This window comes from Mus caroli, unplaced genomic scaffold, assembly GCF_978045245.1.
Source record: "Mus caroli unplaced genomic scaffold, Mus_caroli_1 scaffold_12, whole genome shotgun sequence".
In the NCBI taxonomy this organism is placed as follows: domain Eukaryota; kingdom Metazoa; phylum Chordata; class Mammalia; order Rodentia; family Muridae; genus Mus; species Mus caroli.
Window position 1 is genome coordinate 39947187 of NW_028227267.1, and position 15370 is coordinate 39962556.

Below are 15370 nucleotides of genomic sequence, written 5' to 3' on the forward strand. Positions count from 1 at the left end.
TCACCTCAACGATGCTGGTCTCTTCTTAATCACCGCTAATTTCTTAGCTCCAGGTAACCAGCATCAATAGTCCCAGTAATGCAAAAGTTTCACTTTAGTAGTTCTGATATCTTGTTAATCACAGCTGATTTTTCAGCCCCAACTAACCAGAACCACAGAATCTTCCCAATCAAAATAGCAATGGCCCTAAAAAGAGTCTTTAATTTTCCCTCTGAAATTTCACAAGCCAGACCTCCATCTTCTGCACTGTTCTCAACATTATCTCCCAAGATCCTACACAACATCTGACAGAGTTCTTAACAGCAAATGGATCTTCAAGCCCAAAGTTCCAAAGTCCTTCCACAGTCCTCCCCAAAACATGGTCAGATTGTCACAGGAATACCCCACTGTGTTGGTACCAATTTGTCTTAGTCAGGGTTTCTATTCCTGCACAAACATCATGACCAAGAAGCAAGTTGGGGAGGAAAGGGTTTATTTGGCTTACACTTCCATACTGCTGTTCATCACCAAAGGAAGTCAGGACTGGAACTCAAGCAGGTCAGAACACAGGAGCTGATGCAGAGGCCATGGAGGAATGTTCTTTACTGGCTTGCTTCCCCTGGCTTGCTTAGCCTGCTCTCTTATAGAACCAAGATTACCAGCCCAGAGATGGTCCCACCCACAAGGGGCAATTTCCCTTGATCACTAGTTGAGAAAATGCCTTAGAGTTGGAGACATTTCCTCAACTGAAGCACCTTTCTTTATGATAACTCCAGCTGTGTCAAGTTGACACAAAACTGGACAGTATGGGAGGTAATACCATTCAGTCGAAAAAAGACAGCATTTTCAACAAATGCTGCTGGCACAACTGGCAGTTATCATGTAGAAGAATGCGAATTGATTCATTCCTATCTCCTTGTACTAAGATCAAAACTAAGTGGATCAAGGAACTCCATATAAAACCAGAGATACTGAAACTTTTAGAGAAGAAAGTGGGGGAAAGCCTCGAAGATATAGGCACAGGGGAAAATTCCCGAATTGAACAGCAATGGCTTGTGCTGTAAGATTGAGAATCAACAAATGGGACCTCATAAAATTGCAAAGCTTTTGTAAGGCAAAGGACACTGTTAGTAAGACAAAAAAAGCCACCAACAGATTGGGAAAAAATCTTTACCAATCCTAAATCAATTGTGGAGTATTATCCAATATATATAAAGAACTCAAGAAGGTGGACTCCAGAAAATCAAATAACCGCATTAAAAAATGGGGCTCAGAGCTAAGCAATGAATTCACACCTGAGGAAAACCAAATGGCTGAGAAACACCTGAAAAAATGTACAGCATCCTTAATCATCAGGGAAATGCAAATCAAAACAACCCTGAGATTCTACCTCACACCAGTCAGAATGGCTAAGATCAAAAATTCAGGTGACAGCAGATGCTGGCAAGGATGTGGAGAAAGAGTAACACTTCTCCATTGTTGGTGGGATTGCAAGCTTGTACAAACACTATGGAAATCAGTCTGGCGGTTCCTCAGAATATTGGACATAGTACTACCAGAGCATCCTGCAATACCTGTCCTGGGCATATATCCAGAAGATGTTCCAACTGGTAAGAAGGACACATGCTCCACTATGTTCATAGCAGCCTTATTTATAATAGCCAGAGCTGGAAAGAACCAAGATGTCCCTCAACTGAGGAATGGATGCAGAAAAGGTGGTACATTTACACAATGGAGTACTACTCAGCTATTAAAAAGAATGAAATTATGAAATTCCTAGGCAAATGTATGGACCTGGAGGGTATCATTCTGAGTGAGGTTACCAAATCACTAAAGAACTCACCTGATATATACTCACTGATAAATGGATATTAGCCCAGAAACTTAGAATACCCAAGATACAAGATACAATTTGCAAAACACATGAAACTCAAGAAGATTGAAGAACAACAATAACAAAAAAGTGTGGACACTTTGCTCTTTCTTAGAATTGGGAATAAAACACCCATGGAAGGAGTTACAGAGACAATGTTTAGAGCTGAGACAAAAGGATGGGCCATCTAGAGACTGCTGCATCCAGGGATCCATCCCATAATCAGCCTCCAAAGGCTGACACCATTGCATACTCCAGCAAGATTTTGCTGAAAGGACTCTGATATAGCTGTCTCTTATGAGGCTATGGTGGGGCCTGGCAAACACAGAAGTGGATGCTCACAGTCAGCTATTGGATGGAACAAGGGGACCCCAATTGAGGATCTAGAGAAATTACCCAAGGAGCTAAAGGAGTCTGCAACCTTATAGGTGGAACAATAATTTGAACTTATCAGTACCCCCCAGAGCTCGTATCTCTAGCTGTATATGTAGCAGTAGACGGCTTAGTCAGTCAGCATTGGGAAGAGATGCCCCCTGGTCTAGCAAACTTTATATGCCCCAATACAGGGGAATACCAGGGCCAAGATGTGGGAGTGGTTGGGTATGGAAGTAGGGAGGTGGAAGGGTATAGGGGATTTTTGAGATAGAATTTGAAATGTAAATGAAGAAAATACCTAATTAAAAAAAAATGTTGGCTGGTCTTAGTGGAGCAAGCCTTTAATGCCAGCACTTGGGAGGCAGAGGCAGATGGATTTCTGAGTTCAAGGCCAGCCTGGTCTACAAAGTGAGTTCCAGGACAGCCAGGGCTATACAGAGAAACCCTGTCTCAACAAAACAAAAGAAAACAAAACAAAACAAAACAAAACAAAACAAAACAAAACAAAGCAAAGCAAAGCAAAGCAAAGCAAAGCAAAGCAAAGCAAAGCAAAGCAAAGCAAAGCAAAGCAAAGCAAAGCAAAACAAAACAAGCTTTAAAAAAAAAAAGAAGGAAGACCAATGTGTGGATAATTTGTTCCTTCTTAGAAGGTGGACCAACATCACTGTGGAAGGAGTTACAGAGACAAATTTCGGGGCACAGACTGATGGAATGACCATCCAGAAACTGCCCCACCTGGGTATCCATCCCATAAACAATCACCAATCCTAGTCATTATTTCAGATGCTAACAATTGCTTGCTGATAGGAGAGTGATAAAGCTGTCTCCTGAGAGGATCTGCCAGTGACTGGCAAATACAGAAGTGGATGCTCACAGTCATTCATTAGACAGAGCATGGGGTCCCCAATGAAGGAGCTAGAGAAAGTACCCAAGGAGCTGATGGGTTTTGCAGCCCTCTATGAGGAACAAAAATATAAACTAACATGTAACCCTAGAGCTCCCTGGGACTAAACCACCAATCAAAGAAAACACATAGAGAGACTGATTGCTCTAAATGCATATGCAGCTGAGTTTGGCCTAGTTGGAAATCAATGGGAGGAGATGTGCTTGGTCCTGTGAAGGTTTTATGCCTCAGTATAGGGGAATGTCTGTGCCAGGAAGCAGGAGTGTGTGGGTTGGCAGCAGGGTGAGAGGGGAGAGGATAGAGGATTTTCTGAGGGGAAACTAGGAAAGGGGATAACATTTGAAATGTAAATAAAGAAAATATCTAATTATAAAAAAAGAAGTTAGATTCCAGAGAATCAAATAACACCATTAAAAAATGGGGTGCAGATCTAAACAAAGAATTCTCAAATGAGGAATATGGAATGGTCTAGAAGCACCTAAAGAAATGTTCAACATCCTTAGTCATCATGGAAATACAAATCCAAATAACCCTGAGATTCCACCATACACCAGTCAGAATGTCTAAGATCAAACACTCAGATGATAGCAGATGCTAGCAAGACTATGGAGAAAGAGAAACACTCCTCCATTTTTGGTAGGTTTGGAAGCTAGTAAAACCACTCTGGAAATCAGTCTGGTGGCTCCTCAAAAAGCTGGACATAGTATTACCTGATGACTCAGTTATACCACTCCTGGGCATATACCCAAAAGATGCTCCAACATATAAAAGGTCACATGCTCCACTAAGTTCATAGCAGCTATATTTATAATATCCAGAAGCTGGAAGTAATTCATTTATTCTCCTATAGAAGAATTGATACAGAAATTGTGGTACATTTGCACACTGGAATACCACTCAGCTGTTAAGAACAATGACTTCATGAAATTATTAGGCAAATGGATAGTACTAGAAAATATCATCCTGTGTGAGGTAACCCAATCACAAAAGAACACACATGGTATACACTCACTGCAAAGCAGATATTAGCCCAAAATTACAGAATACGCAAGATACAATTCACAAACTACATAAAGCTCAAGAAGAAGGAAGAACAAATTGTGGATGCTTTGGTCCTTCTTAGAAGGGCAAATAACACACTCAAGAGAGGAAATATGGACACAAAATGCGGAGCAGAGACTGATGGAAAGTCCATTCAGAGACTGCTCCACCTGGGATCCATCCCATATACAGTCACCAAACCCAGACACTATTGTGAATATCAAGAAGAGCGTGCTGATAGGAGCCTAATATAGCTGTCTCCTGAGAGTATCTGCCAGAGCCTGACAAATACAGAGGCAGATACTCACAGCCAATCATTGGCCTGAGCACCAGGTCCCCATTGGGGAATTAAGGAGTTAGAGAAAGGATAGAAGGAGCTGATGGGGTTTGCAACCCCATAGGAAGACCAAAATATCAACCAACCATACTCCCCAGTGCTCGCAGGATTTAAACCACCAACCAAAGAGGACTAATGGCACCAGCTGCATATGTAGCAGATGATGGCCTTGTTGGGCTTCAATGGGAAGAGAGGCCCTTGATCCTGTGAAGGCCCCATGTCCCAGTATAGGGGAATGCCAGGGATAGGGGTTGGGACTGGATGGTTTGGTGGGAGAACACCCTCATAGAAGCAGGGGGAAGAGGGAAGAGAAAGGGGTTTCTGTTGTGGATAGCCCTGGGACTAATTATATTTGATGTTAAATCTGTTCTCATGTGAGGGGTTCTGAACAAGGAATGAGTCAGCACTCAGGTAATTTCCTGTAAACCTGTTTCCCACTTCAATTTATAAAATAAAGGAGAGCTGATGATTGGACAGATAAAAGGGAAGGTGGAGCAGAAGGGAGGGAGAGGAAGGAGAAAATGGAAGAGGGAGACGATGAAGAGGTTGAAGAGGAAGAAGAAAAGTGGAGCAGAAACACATGGCCTGGAGAAACTGCAAGTTCTAAGGGGTCTCATAAGTTGTGGAAGATGGTAGTATAGCCGTAGATCTGCACAATCTAGGCATGCAGCATGTAATCATATTAACTGTGTTGTGTTTTCATGCATATTTGGGAAGAGATTTACCACAACAGTTTTCTAAGGGGCGAGGCAATAAGGAAAGGGGATAACATTTGAAATGTAAATAAAGAAAATATCTAACTAAAATAAGTAAAGAAAAAAATGAAGTCAGGAAATTATCAAAGCCAGGGCTGAAATTAATCAGTTAAAAACAAAGAAAACAATACAAAGGATTAATGAAACCAAAAACTTAGGAGGTTAGATACCAATAATCCAATTTAAAAATGGGATACAGATCTAAGCAGAATTTTCAACAGAGGAATCTCAAATGGCCAAGAAGCACTTAAGTGTTCAAAGTCCTTTGCCATTAGAGAAATGCAAATCAAAATATCAATGAGGTTCTATTTATACCCATCAGAATGGCTAAGTGAAAAAACCAGAGACAGCACAAACTGGTGAGCGAGGATGTGGAGCCAGAGGAACACTTCGTCATTGTTGGTGGGAGTGCGAACTTGTACAAACACTTTGGAAATCAATTTGGCCATTCTCAGAAAACTAGGATTTTTTTCTACCTTAAAACCCAGCTATACCACTCTTGGCTGTATACCTAAAAGGTGCTCCAACATCCCATAAAGACACTTGTTCATCTATTCTCATATCAGCTTTATTCATAAGAACCAGAAACTGGAAACAATCTAGATGTCTCTCAACTGAAGAATGGAAAGCAAAATGTGGTACATCTACACAATGGAATACTATTGAGCTATCAAAGACAAAAACGCCATGAAAATTCCAGACAAATGGATGAAACTTCAGAATAACATCCTGAGTGAGGTAACTCAGTCCCAAAAGGACATGCATAGTATGTATTCAATTATAATTGGATATTACCCATAAAATATAGGTACCATGTTACATTCCACAGACCCAAATATGCTAAACAAAAAAAGAAAGCCTCAAGTGAGGAAGCTTGAATCTCATGTTGAAGAGGGAATAAAACAATGAGAAGAGGCAGATGGAGGGAGGGAACAGAGAGATAGGGGAATGGGGAGGGTAACTGGGGGTTCAGACTCAGGTGTGATGAAGGGCAGGAGAGATGGCTAGATAGCCATTAAAATGAAAGGAAATCTGCAATGACAGGGGAGGGGAGGTGGGAAGCATCTTCAGGATGAGATAGAGACCTAGGATAAGGGATGTGTCCAAGAATCAATGGGAGTGACCTTAGCTCTGACTCACTACTTTAGGTATATGGAACATAAAGTGGCCACCTCCTGTAGTCAGGCAGGAACCCCAGTAAAATGATAGAGACATCACTCTACCCACAAAACTTTCAAACTTAATTTTATCCTGCAGCAATAATTGCAGGCATTGGGGATGGAGCAGAGACTGGGGGAATAGCAAACCAATAACTGGCCCAACTTGAGGCCCATCCCATAGGTAAGCACCAGTGCCTAACACTATTAATGGTACTCTGTTATGCTTACAGACAGGAGCAGGTTGTCCTCTGAAAGGCTTCACCCAGTAGCTGACTCAGACAGATACAGACACCCACAATCAAACAGTGAATGGAGCTTAGGGACTCTCATGGGAGCATAGGAAGAAGAATTGCAGACCCCCAAAATGGATCGGAACTTGGCAGGAATACCAACAATGTCAACTAACCTAGACCCTTAGCCTCTCACAGTCTGAACCACCAACCAAAGAATATACATAGAATGGGCATAGGTCTCCCTGCTCATATGTACCAGATGTGCAGCTTGGTCTTCATGTGGGTCCTAGAAAACTGGAATGGGGGGCTCTCCCTAAAGCTGTTGCCTGTATGTGTAATATGTTTCTCTAGCAGGATGTCTTGTCTGGCATCAGTGGGAGATGAAGTGCTTAGCCTTTCAGATTTGAAGTGCCAGCATTGGGGGACACCAAGTTGGGATCCCACCAGCTCAGCGGAGAAGGGGAGGTGGGATAGAGGAAGGATTGTGGGAGGGGTTGATTGACATAGGACAGTGAACAGGATGTAAAATGAATAAGTAAAGAAATTAAATTTTTAAAAATTTTGAGCAAAACAAAGAGTGGGAATAGTATTCAAAAAACTAGACATCTGTAATTACATTTAGTTATTTTAACATTTTCAGTCCATTAAAAATTTAAAATACAATGAGATAAACAATACTAAACTCTATTAGAAATAGTTTACCTCTTAGGCATTCTCAAACACATATAATGTCTTTTGCTGGTCTGGTCTGTTTTTCTCCTTCTTTCTGTCACATGCAGTAGGTCAACCTGCCCAAGCACAGTAGCTTGGAGAAAACAATGATACAAATATACTTGGGGATATGTGAGTATGACAAGTCCCTTCTCCAAAGCCAGCTTTTCAGTAAAGTAAAATAACAATTTAAAATTTTCCAATATTATCCACACCCAAAAGACATTTGAATCTTTGTAGGACTGAAGCCAATGATCTATATATTCATAATCAGTTTGTCTGTGTTTGCAGATGGAAATGAAATTTTGAAAACCTTAATAATTATATTTTCTCTTATTATGACATCAAGTTGGAAATAAGATAAATACTTGTAATCTAGAGCCAACAAACAGAAAATGATAGCAAACATTAACAAAAATAAATAAAGCAAGACTATCCAGGCATAGTAGAGGCAGAACCTAAGGTAAGCCATAAAAATTAGGCACAGGCCTCCCAAGAATAATTCCTTTTTCAATCGACAAAGCCAATGAGATTTCCCTACACAGAACAGCTTTCCCTCCTTCCCATGGCCACTGTGAGGTTGGATCCTGGACTCACTGGCTGGCAAGGCTCCAGGGTACCTGTGATCTCAGCATGGGTTAAGAAGTGGGAATAGCTTATATTTGTAGTTTTTGCTCATTTACCTATTGAGTCCACTATTTTTTCCATTGTTTCAGTCTGTTCCAGATGAAACCTTATCATGACTGCATTATTCATTTTCTATACAGAAGAGCCCATGGTGGGAGGAGACGTTTGAGATATAGGTAAACTTGCAAGTGGTCGTCAAGTGTTAGGCATAAGAGGGGGTAATATGAGCTGATAATTTTATGAGGGAGGAGTTTCCATCCTATCCTATGAAATTCTCTAAATTAGTTTAGGTACTGAAGTAGAAATTTCCAATTTTAGAACATAAGTAGCCTTTTTCTTTTGTATATTAATGCTAGACTGGGACTGAGAACACAATTTTGAGTGACTTTAGGTCTCCTAAAAGGAAAATTTTGGGACTACCTTGTAAATAGTTTAAGTCCCTGTCATAGATAATTTGAATCCCACCGTGGATACAGAAACTTGTGGAAAAAAAAAACAAATCCTGTCACCAAGAGGTGTACTTCAGGTTGCTGATTAAGCCAACAATTCAGACTGATAGGAGGGATATTGTTAAGCTCAGTACCTTCCAGAATCAAAAGACTCCACGGCCAGTGGAATGCCAATGGAAGCTTTGACTTAGCAAATATTAAGGTAAGATTTAGTAGAATAATAGTAGTTTTCTTCGTGGTCAGGTTTTGAAGTTCACTAACAGTGTTAGATATGGGATTCATATAACTGTCCTAAGTCCAATTGTAAAAAGTGGTTTAATTATTCATTAACATTCATGCCATTTTTGAACAAATAAATATATACTGCTAGCATGTCAGAGGTGTTGCTTGAAGGGTTGGTATATGGATAAGATTTATAATTACTTTTCCTCTGGTAACATGTTTAGCACTTTCCAGCACTATGAATGCTAGCCAGTATAGCTGGAATTTCTAATTTTGTATCAATGTGATTTTGAAATTTTTGATATGGTTCATGTCTTACACCTAAATACAGACACTTTAACAGTCATTTCTTTTCCCTCTGTAATAAACAGGTGAAATATGTTGAACTTTATTAACTTAGCAAATCACTAGCTTCCCTTGACCAAAGGGCTAAGAATGTAAACAAAGTCATACTCTGTATTTTGTTGTTGCTGTAATAAAACAGTCTAATGAAAAAGAACTTGAAGTGAAACGTGTTAGTTTAGCTTGTGCTTCTCAGTAACAGTACATCATTCTGAGAGGTCAGGACAAGAACTCAAAGCAAGAACTGAAGCCCAGACCTGAAAGGAATTCTGCTTACTGGCTTGATCCACCTGACATGTTCTCACTTGTCTCTTCTTCAACCCATCTCAAAGAAAGAGATATTTAAAGACACTAGAAATTAGAGACATCCATGTTCACCATTTGTTAGAACAAACATTGTGAAGGTGACCATTTTATAAAAAAGTCATTTATGCAACTCAATTCAAAATACACATCTCATTCTTGACAAAAATTGGGAAAATTATCCAAAAATTCTTATGTTACTACCAAAGGGCTTTTGATAGCCAAAATGAGCCTGAGCAAAATGTACTATTCTGGAGGGATTACAATTCTAGACACTAAGTTATATTAGAACGTCATAATAATAAAGACAATAAAGTATTGGTGCAAAACAATCTAGATTAATGAAACAAAGTTGAAGACTCAAACATAAAATTGCTTAACTAAAATCATCTAATATTTGGAAAAGATGTCAACATTATAAGCTAGGTAAAAGACATCATCTTCAAAAAATGATACTGGGAAACCTGTATATCTGCATGAAGAGGGAAATGAGATCAATATTTATCACCATGCCCCAAAACCTAAGTTCAGATAAATCAAAAAACCTGAATGTGACAACAGAAACAATGAAACTGGTTGTATTAGTCAGGATTCTGTTCTTTCTCTCTTTCTCTCTCTCTCTCTCTCTCTCTCTCTCTCTCTCTCTCTCTCTCTCTCTCTCTCTCTCTCTCTCTCTCTCTTCCTTCCTTTCTCTTTCTTTCTTTCTTTCTTTCTTTCTTTCTTTCTTTCTTTCTTTCTTTCTTTCTTTCTTTCTTTCTTTCTTTCTCTCTCTCTCTCTTTCTTCCTTCCTTCCTTCCTTCCTTCCTTCCTTCCTTTCTGCTTTTCTTTCTGCCTTTCTTCCTTTCTTCCTTTATTTCATCTATCACCTATCTATCTATCTATCTATCTATCTATCTATCTATCTATCTATCTCTATCTAATCATCTCTTTATCTACTACCCCTCTATCTGTCAGTCTGTTTGCACGGGCATCTGATGTGTTGAGGGTGAACTCTGAAGTTTGGAAAGTCATGAGTTCCCTGCCTTTGTCACCTATTCATTGTCTCCTGTATAATTGTTCTTTTCTTCTCTGGTGCTTATAAACTAGGGAAAGAAGAGTGTTGTTGTCTAGGTCTATAGAGAAGTCAGAAGAGATAATCTTATGACATATGAATAAAAGTATACACTTAAAGATTCAATGTAGACCAAGAATTATTACCTGAAATGTGTATCTTAATAACATAGGTTTAAAATTCTGGAGGATTCTTAAAGTTATTTGTGGTCATATACTTAATGATTTTTTAACAGAAGAAACAAATAGCTACAGTTACACTAACTTTCTTGCAAATTCCATTACAGAAAATTCATTTTTAGGCTTGTTTATAATTATCTTTTCCCTTATTTCAGATTCTTGACTATTCAAGTTCTCTCCCAGCTCCTTAGCACTCCACATGCAGGTATATTTCATCTACTTGAAAACAATCCCTTTTAGTTATAAACACTAACCCTATTTCTTGTTTTTTTTTTAAATAAAGCTTATGTTATCTCTACAAATATATAATAACTAAATTATTTCCCATTGTTAATAACTACAGCAAATTATCGTGTGACTATTCCATGTAGAGTTAGGCAGACAATATATATTCAAAGATAATGTATTAATATGTGTCCAGTAACATGATATGATGAACCTGGTATGTATTGAATTGAAAAATAAAGGGTTAGAAATGTTGAAAAGTTGGAGAAAAATGCATCTATGAAACAGAAGGAGTCATGGGTCTTATAGACTACATATTCTGCTTCACTTCATTTATCAGTCCTAATAGTTGAATAAGAAGTATTAGAGTATATATTAAAATTTCAAATATTAGAAACTTGAAGATCACTGTGACCATCTACATCCAGAGAGATGGATTTTTATTTAAATATTGTAAGAACTAAAATCAGTTTTGTATAAGCATATTTAGTTGGAAACTCATTTTAGAATGAGCTATGCCAGAAAATGTGAAATTATTAAATAATAAATATTACATTAAGTTAGAATAAATCTACTCTAATATATACACTGTATCTTATGAGAAATAAATTCTAAGAAATCAAGGAGTTCTTATCTAAATAATCAACTGGGTGGCATTTTGGTGGTTTTATTTTTAACATTTTCTTTTTATAACTATTTAATATGTGAGGCATTTTTGTTTTTTTAGGATAATCTAATAACTATTTAATATGTATGAAGATCTCTAACAGGGTAAAAACATCCAGGCAGTATCCCACAGATGTCCAATGACAAGGCATAATTCTGACACATCATTGTCTATCCATAAGTGTTAATTTAATGCAGATAAAGTGTAAATAATTTTCATCCAATATATAGTGTGCAAGACAAAGAAGGTAATTGATTTACCAATGCCTCTGAATGATCAAAAGATAAGCAATACAGGCTTATAATATTTTTGGAAGCAGATATTAATCTAAGTGCTGTATAACAGTGATAAGAACTGGTCCTTGAAAGAGTTAGTACTTTGTGTATTTAAAGTAGGGAAATTAGAACAGGCTTATATGGTAAATATAGTTAGAATTCATATTCCTACAGCTTTTATTTCAGACACTAAGAAACGTGGTTCTAGGTTTTCCCAAAGATTTTCACTCTTTTCAAAAGTCCCAGAAGCCACTGACAAGGGAAGAAATCAATACTACAGGAGACCCTAAGGAGTTATTAGGGACCAGTTTCTGCTTTGATCAATTAACATGATTAGGTTGCATGTTCTATTTGGAATTCTCTCCTCACAGATACTTCTGTCAGATTGCCCTAAGAAGCTGCTGTTGCTTCTTTCCAGCTTATTGTTCCTTATGGGGTACATATAAAATCCCAGCAAAGTGCTTCTACCTGTATTACTGTCTTTCCTGCTTGTAAAGACCCTGTGTGACAGGAGTCTAAGAGCTGTGAATTCTAAAAAATAAGAAAAGGTAGAAAAGGTTAAAAAATGTGGTACTTTCTCAAATGAAAGTTTTTCTTATATGTGTTTTTCACAGAATATATTCTTCTTCAAAACTCTATACTTCTTAAACATTTCTGAGTATCTTCATGCACTTGTTTCAGTGGATTACAAAATAAAAATCCAAATTAGTTCATTGCTGGGTTCTGACAAGTTTGGAGACATGAAATTCAAAATTATTCTTTGAATTTTTTCTGAAAGATAATTATGATTATTCATCATTTACTGCCCCATGTGCAAACTACCCAGTGAAACTCAAGCAGAGATGAGGAAGTGAGGAGTTATCATCTAAGGAGACACTGATATTTACATTTGCTAGAAATAATAAAAAGACACCTTTTAAGACATGATTTAGATATAAAGTGTTTGCAAATTGAGATAGTCTAATATTCCTTTTTAGATTGCTTTCTAATTTTTTTATTTCTGTATATGGCTGCAAGCTATACAAGAAGGAATAAGTTAAGATAAAATATAACATAGTATCTCTGTAAGGACAAAGATTATTCTCACAGTATAAATTCCTAGAGTACACAATTACTCATTCAAATCTTGAATATTTTTGAGACTCTTCAAATTAGTCTCTCTGTCTCTGTCTCTCTCTGTCTCTCTCTTTCAGTGTGTGTGTGTGTGTGTGTGTGTGTGTGTGTAATTTCTGTCATTATTAACACTACTGGCTGTGTATGAAAAAAGGTTAGCATCAACATATGAGACTTTTTATGAGGAGAAAGTTCATAAAGTACTTGAGTGGAAGGAATAAAACTTCTATGAAGTTCCATATCTTTTTAATTTCCCAAATTTATATGAATCCAGAGCTGTTTTGCATTGTGGTCATAAATTTCATAAACATATAACATGCTTATCCAAGGACAAAACAAGAAGTTTACACTTCAGTTGTTTTCACGAGTGAATAGAGACATTGAGCACATCAAGCAACACAGCTACCAGGACCCAGTGCTCTTCCCGTACTTCTGTTCAAAGATGAGTAGAGGTGGGCTTCTCAACACAATGTACTAGCACTCCCCGATTAAGGCTTTATATAGCTAAATACATATTACATTTTATGGCATAAGTTATGTAATTTTGAATAACTCAAAAACCTCCATGTACAGAAATATAAAAAGTATAACTGTTGAAAGATGAACTGTGACAGAAAAGGCAAGCCAAACTTATTTAACTGATTGATTTCTATTCTGTTTCCATTCAGATAACTGAAGGCACCTCTCTTCCAAAGTCAATGAATGAAAGAAATTACTCTCGTGTGACAGAGTTTGTGCTGTTGGGTCTGTCTAGTTCAAAGGAGCTCCAGCCTTTCCTGTTTCTCATATTTTCACTGCTGTACCTAGCAATACTGCTGGGCAACTTCCTCATCATTCTCACAGTGACTTCAGACTCACGACTTCATAGCCCCATGTACTTCCTGCTTGCAAACCTATCTTTTATAGATATGTGTGTAGCCTCTTTTGCTACCCCCAAAATGCTTGCTGACTTTCTGGTTGAACGAAAAACTATATCTTTTGAAGCCTGCTTGGCTCAGATTTTCTGTGTCCATCAATTTGCTGGTGGTGAAATGGTACTTCTTGTATCCATGGCCTATGATCGCTATGTTGCAATATGCAAGCCCCTCCACTACATGACAATCATGAGTCGCCGTGTGTGTATCACTCTGGTCATCATCCCCTGGTTTGTGGGTTTCATCCATACAATGAGCCAATTGGCATTCACTGTTAACTTGCCATTTTGTGGTCCTAACCAGGTGGACAGTTTTTTCTGTGATCTCCCACTGGTGACCAAGCTAGCTTGCACAGACACTTATTTTGTCAGCTTACTAATAGTTGCAGACAGTGGTGTTCTCACCCTGAGTACATTTGTCTTCTTGGTCATCTCCTACACTGTGATTCTCATTACTGTTAGGAATCGTTCCTCTGCTAGCATGGCCAAGGCCCGATCCACCCTAACTGCTCACATCACTGTAGTTGTACTATTCTTTGGACCATGCATTTTTATTTATGCATGGCCCTTTAATGGCTATTCAGTTGACAAAGTCCTTGCTGTGTTCTACACTATCTTCACACCTATTTTAAACCCACTTATCTATACTCTGAGAAACAAAGAGGTGAAAGCAGCTATGTCAAAGCTGAGGGGTCGCTATATGAAGCCTGGACAAGTTTCTGAATTAATAAGAAATGTTCTTTTTATGTAAAAAAAAAATAAAGTTGCAGTATTGACAGCATTTTTTTTCACCTGTCTAACATACTTCCAGAATGGAATTTTACATTTATTTCTAAGGTAGTTATTTAACATGTGGAACAATTTAAAAGTTACAACAATATTAATAAGCTGAACACATTTCATGACCTTTACTATTCTTCTAATTAATTTTGTTCTTTGTTTTTTTTTAAGATTTATTTATTGTTATATGTAAGTACACTGTAGCTGTCTTCAGACACACAAGAAGAAGGCATCAGATCTCATTACCGATGGTTATGAGAGCCACCATGTGGTTGTTGGGATTTGAACTCAGAACCTTCAGAAGAGCAGCGGGTGCTCTTAACCACTGACCAATCTTGCCAGCCCGAATGCATGGATTTTTTTAAAATTTTTTTACGAGGTATTTTCCTCTATACATGTCCAATGCTATCCCAAAAGTCCCCCATACCCACCCACCCCCACTACCCTACCCACCCAGTCCCCCTTTTTGACCCTGGTGTTCCCCTGTACTGGGGCATATAAAGTTTGCAAGTCCAATGGGCCTCTCTTTCCACTGATGGCCAACTAGGACATCTTTTGATACATATGCAGCTAGAGACAAGAGGTCCAGGGTACTGGTTAGTTCATATTGATGTTCCACTTGTAGGGTTGCAGTTCCCTTTAGCTCCTTGGGTACTTTCTCTAGCTCCTCCATTGGGGTCCCTGTGATCCATCCAATAGCTGACTGTGAGCATCCACTTCTGTGTTTTCTAGGCTCCAGCATAGTCTTACAAGAGACAGCTATATCTGGGTCCTTTCAGCAAAATTTTGCTAGTGTATGCAATGGTGTCAGCATTTGGAAGCTGATTATGGGATGGATCCCTGGATAGGGCAATCA

At 38.3% G+C, this 15370-nt stretch overlaps 1 protein-coding gene across 1 annotated transcript; it reads left to right on the forward strand.

Moving 5' to 3' along the window:
• The first annotated feature begins 13519 nt into the window (after window positions 1–13519).
• Window positions 13520–14485, forward strand: LOC110309467 (olfactory receptor 4K15-like). The gene has a single exon (XM_021182140.2). The coding sequence runs from the start codon at window positions 13520–13522 to the stop codon at window positions 14483–14485; it is 966 nt and encodes a 321-aa protein (XP_021037799.2).
• The last annotated feature ends 885 nt before the right edge of the window (window positions 14486–15370 follow it).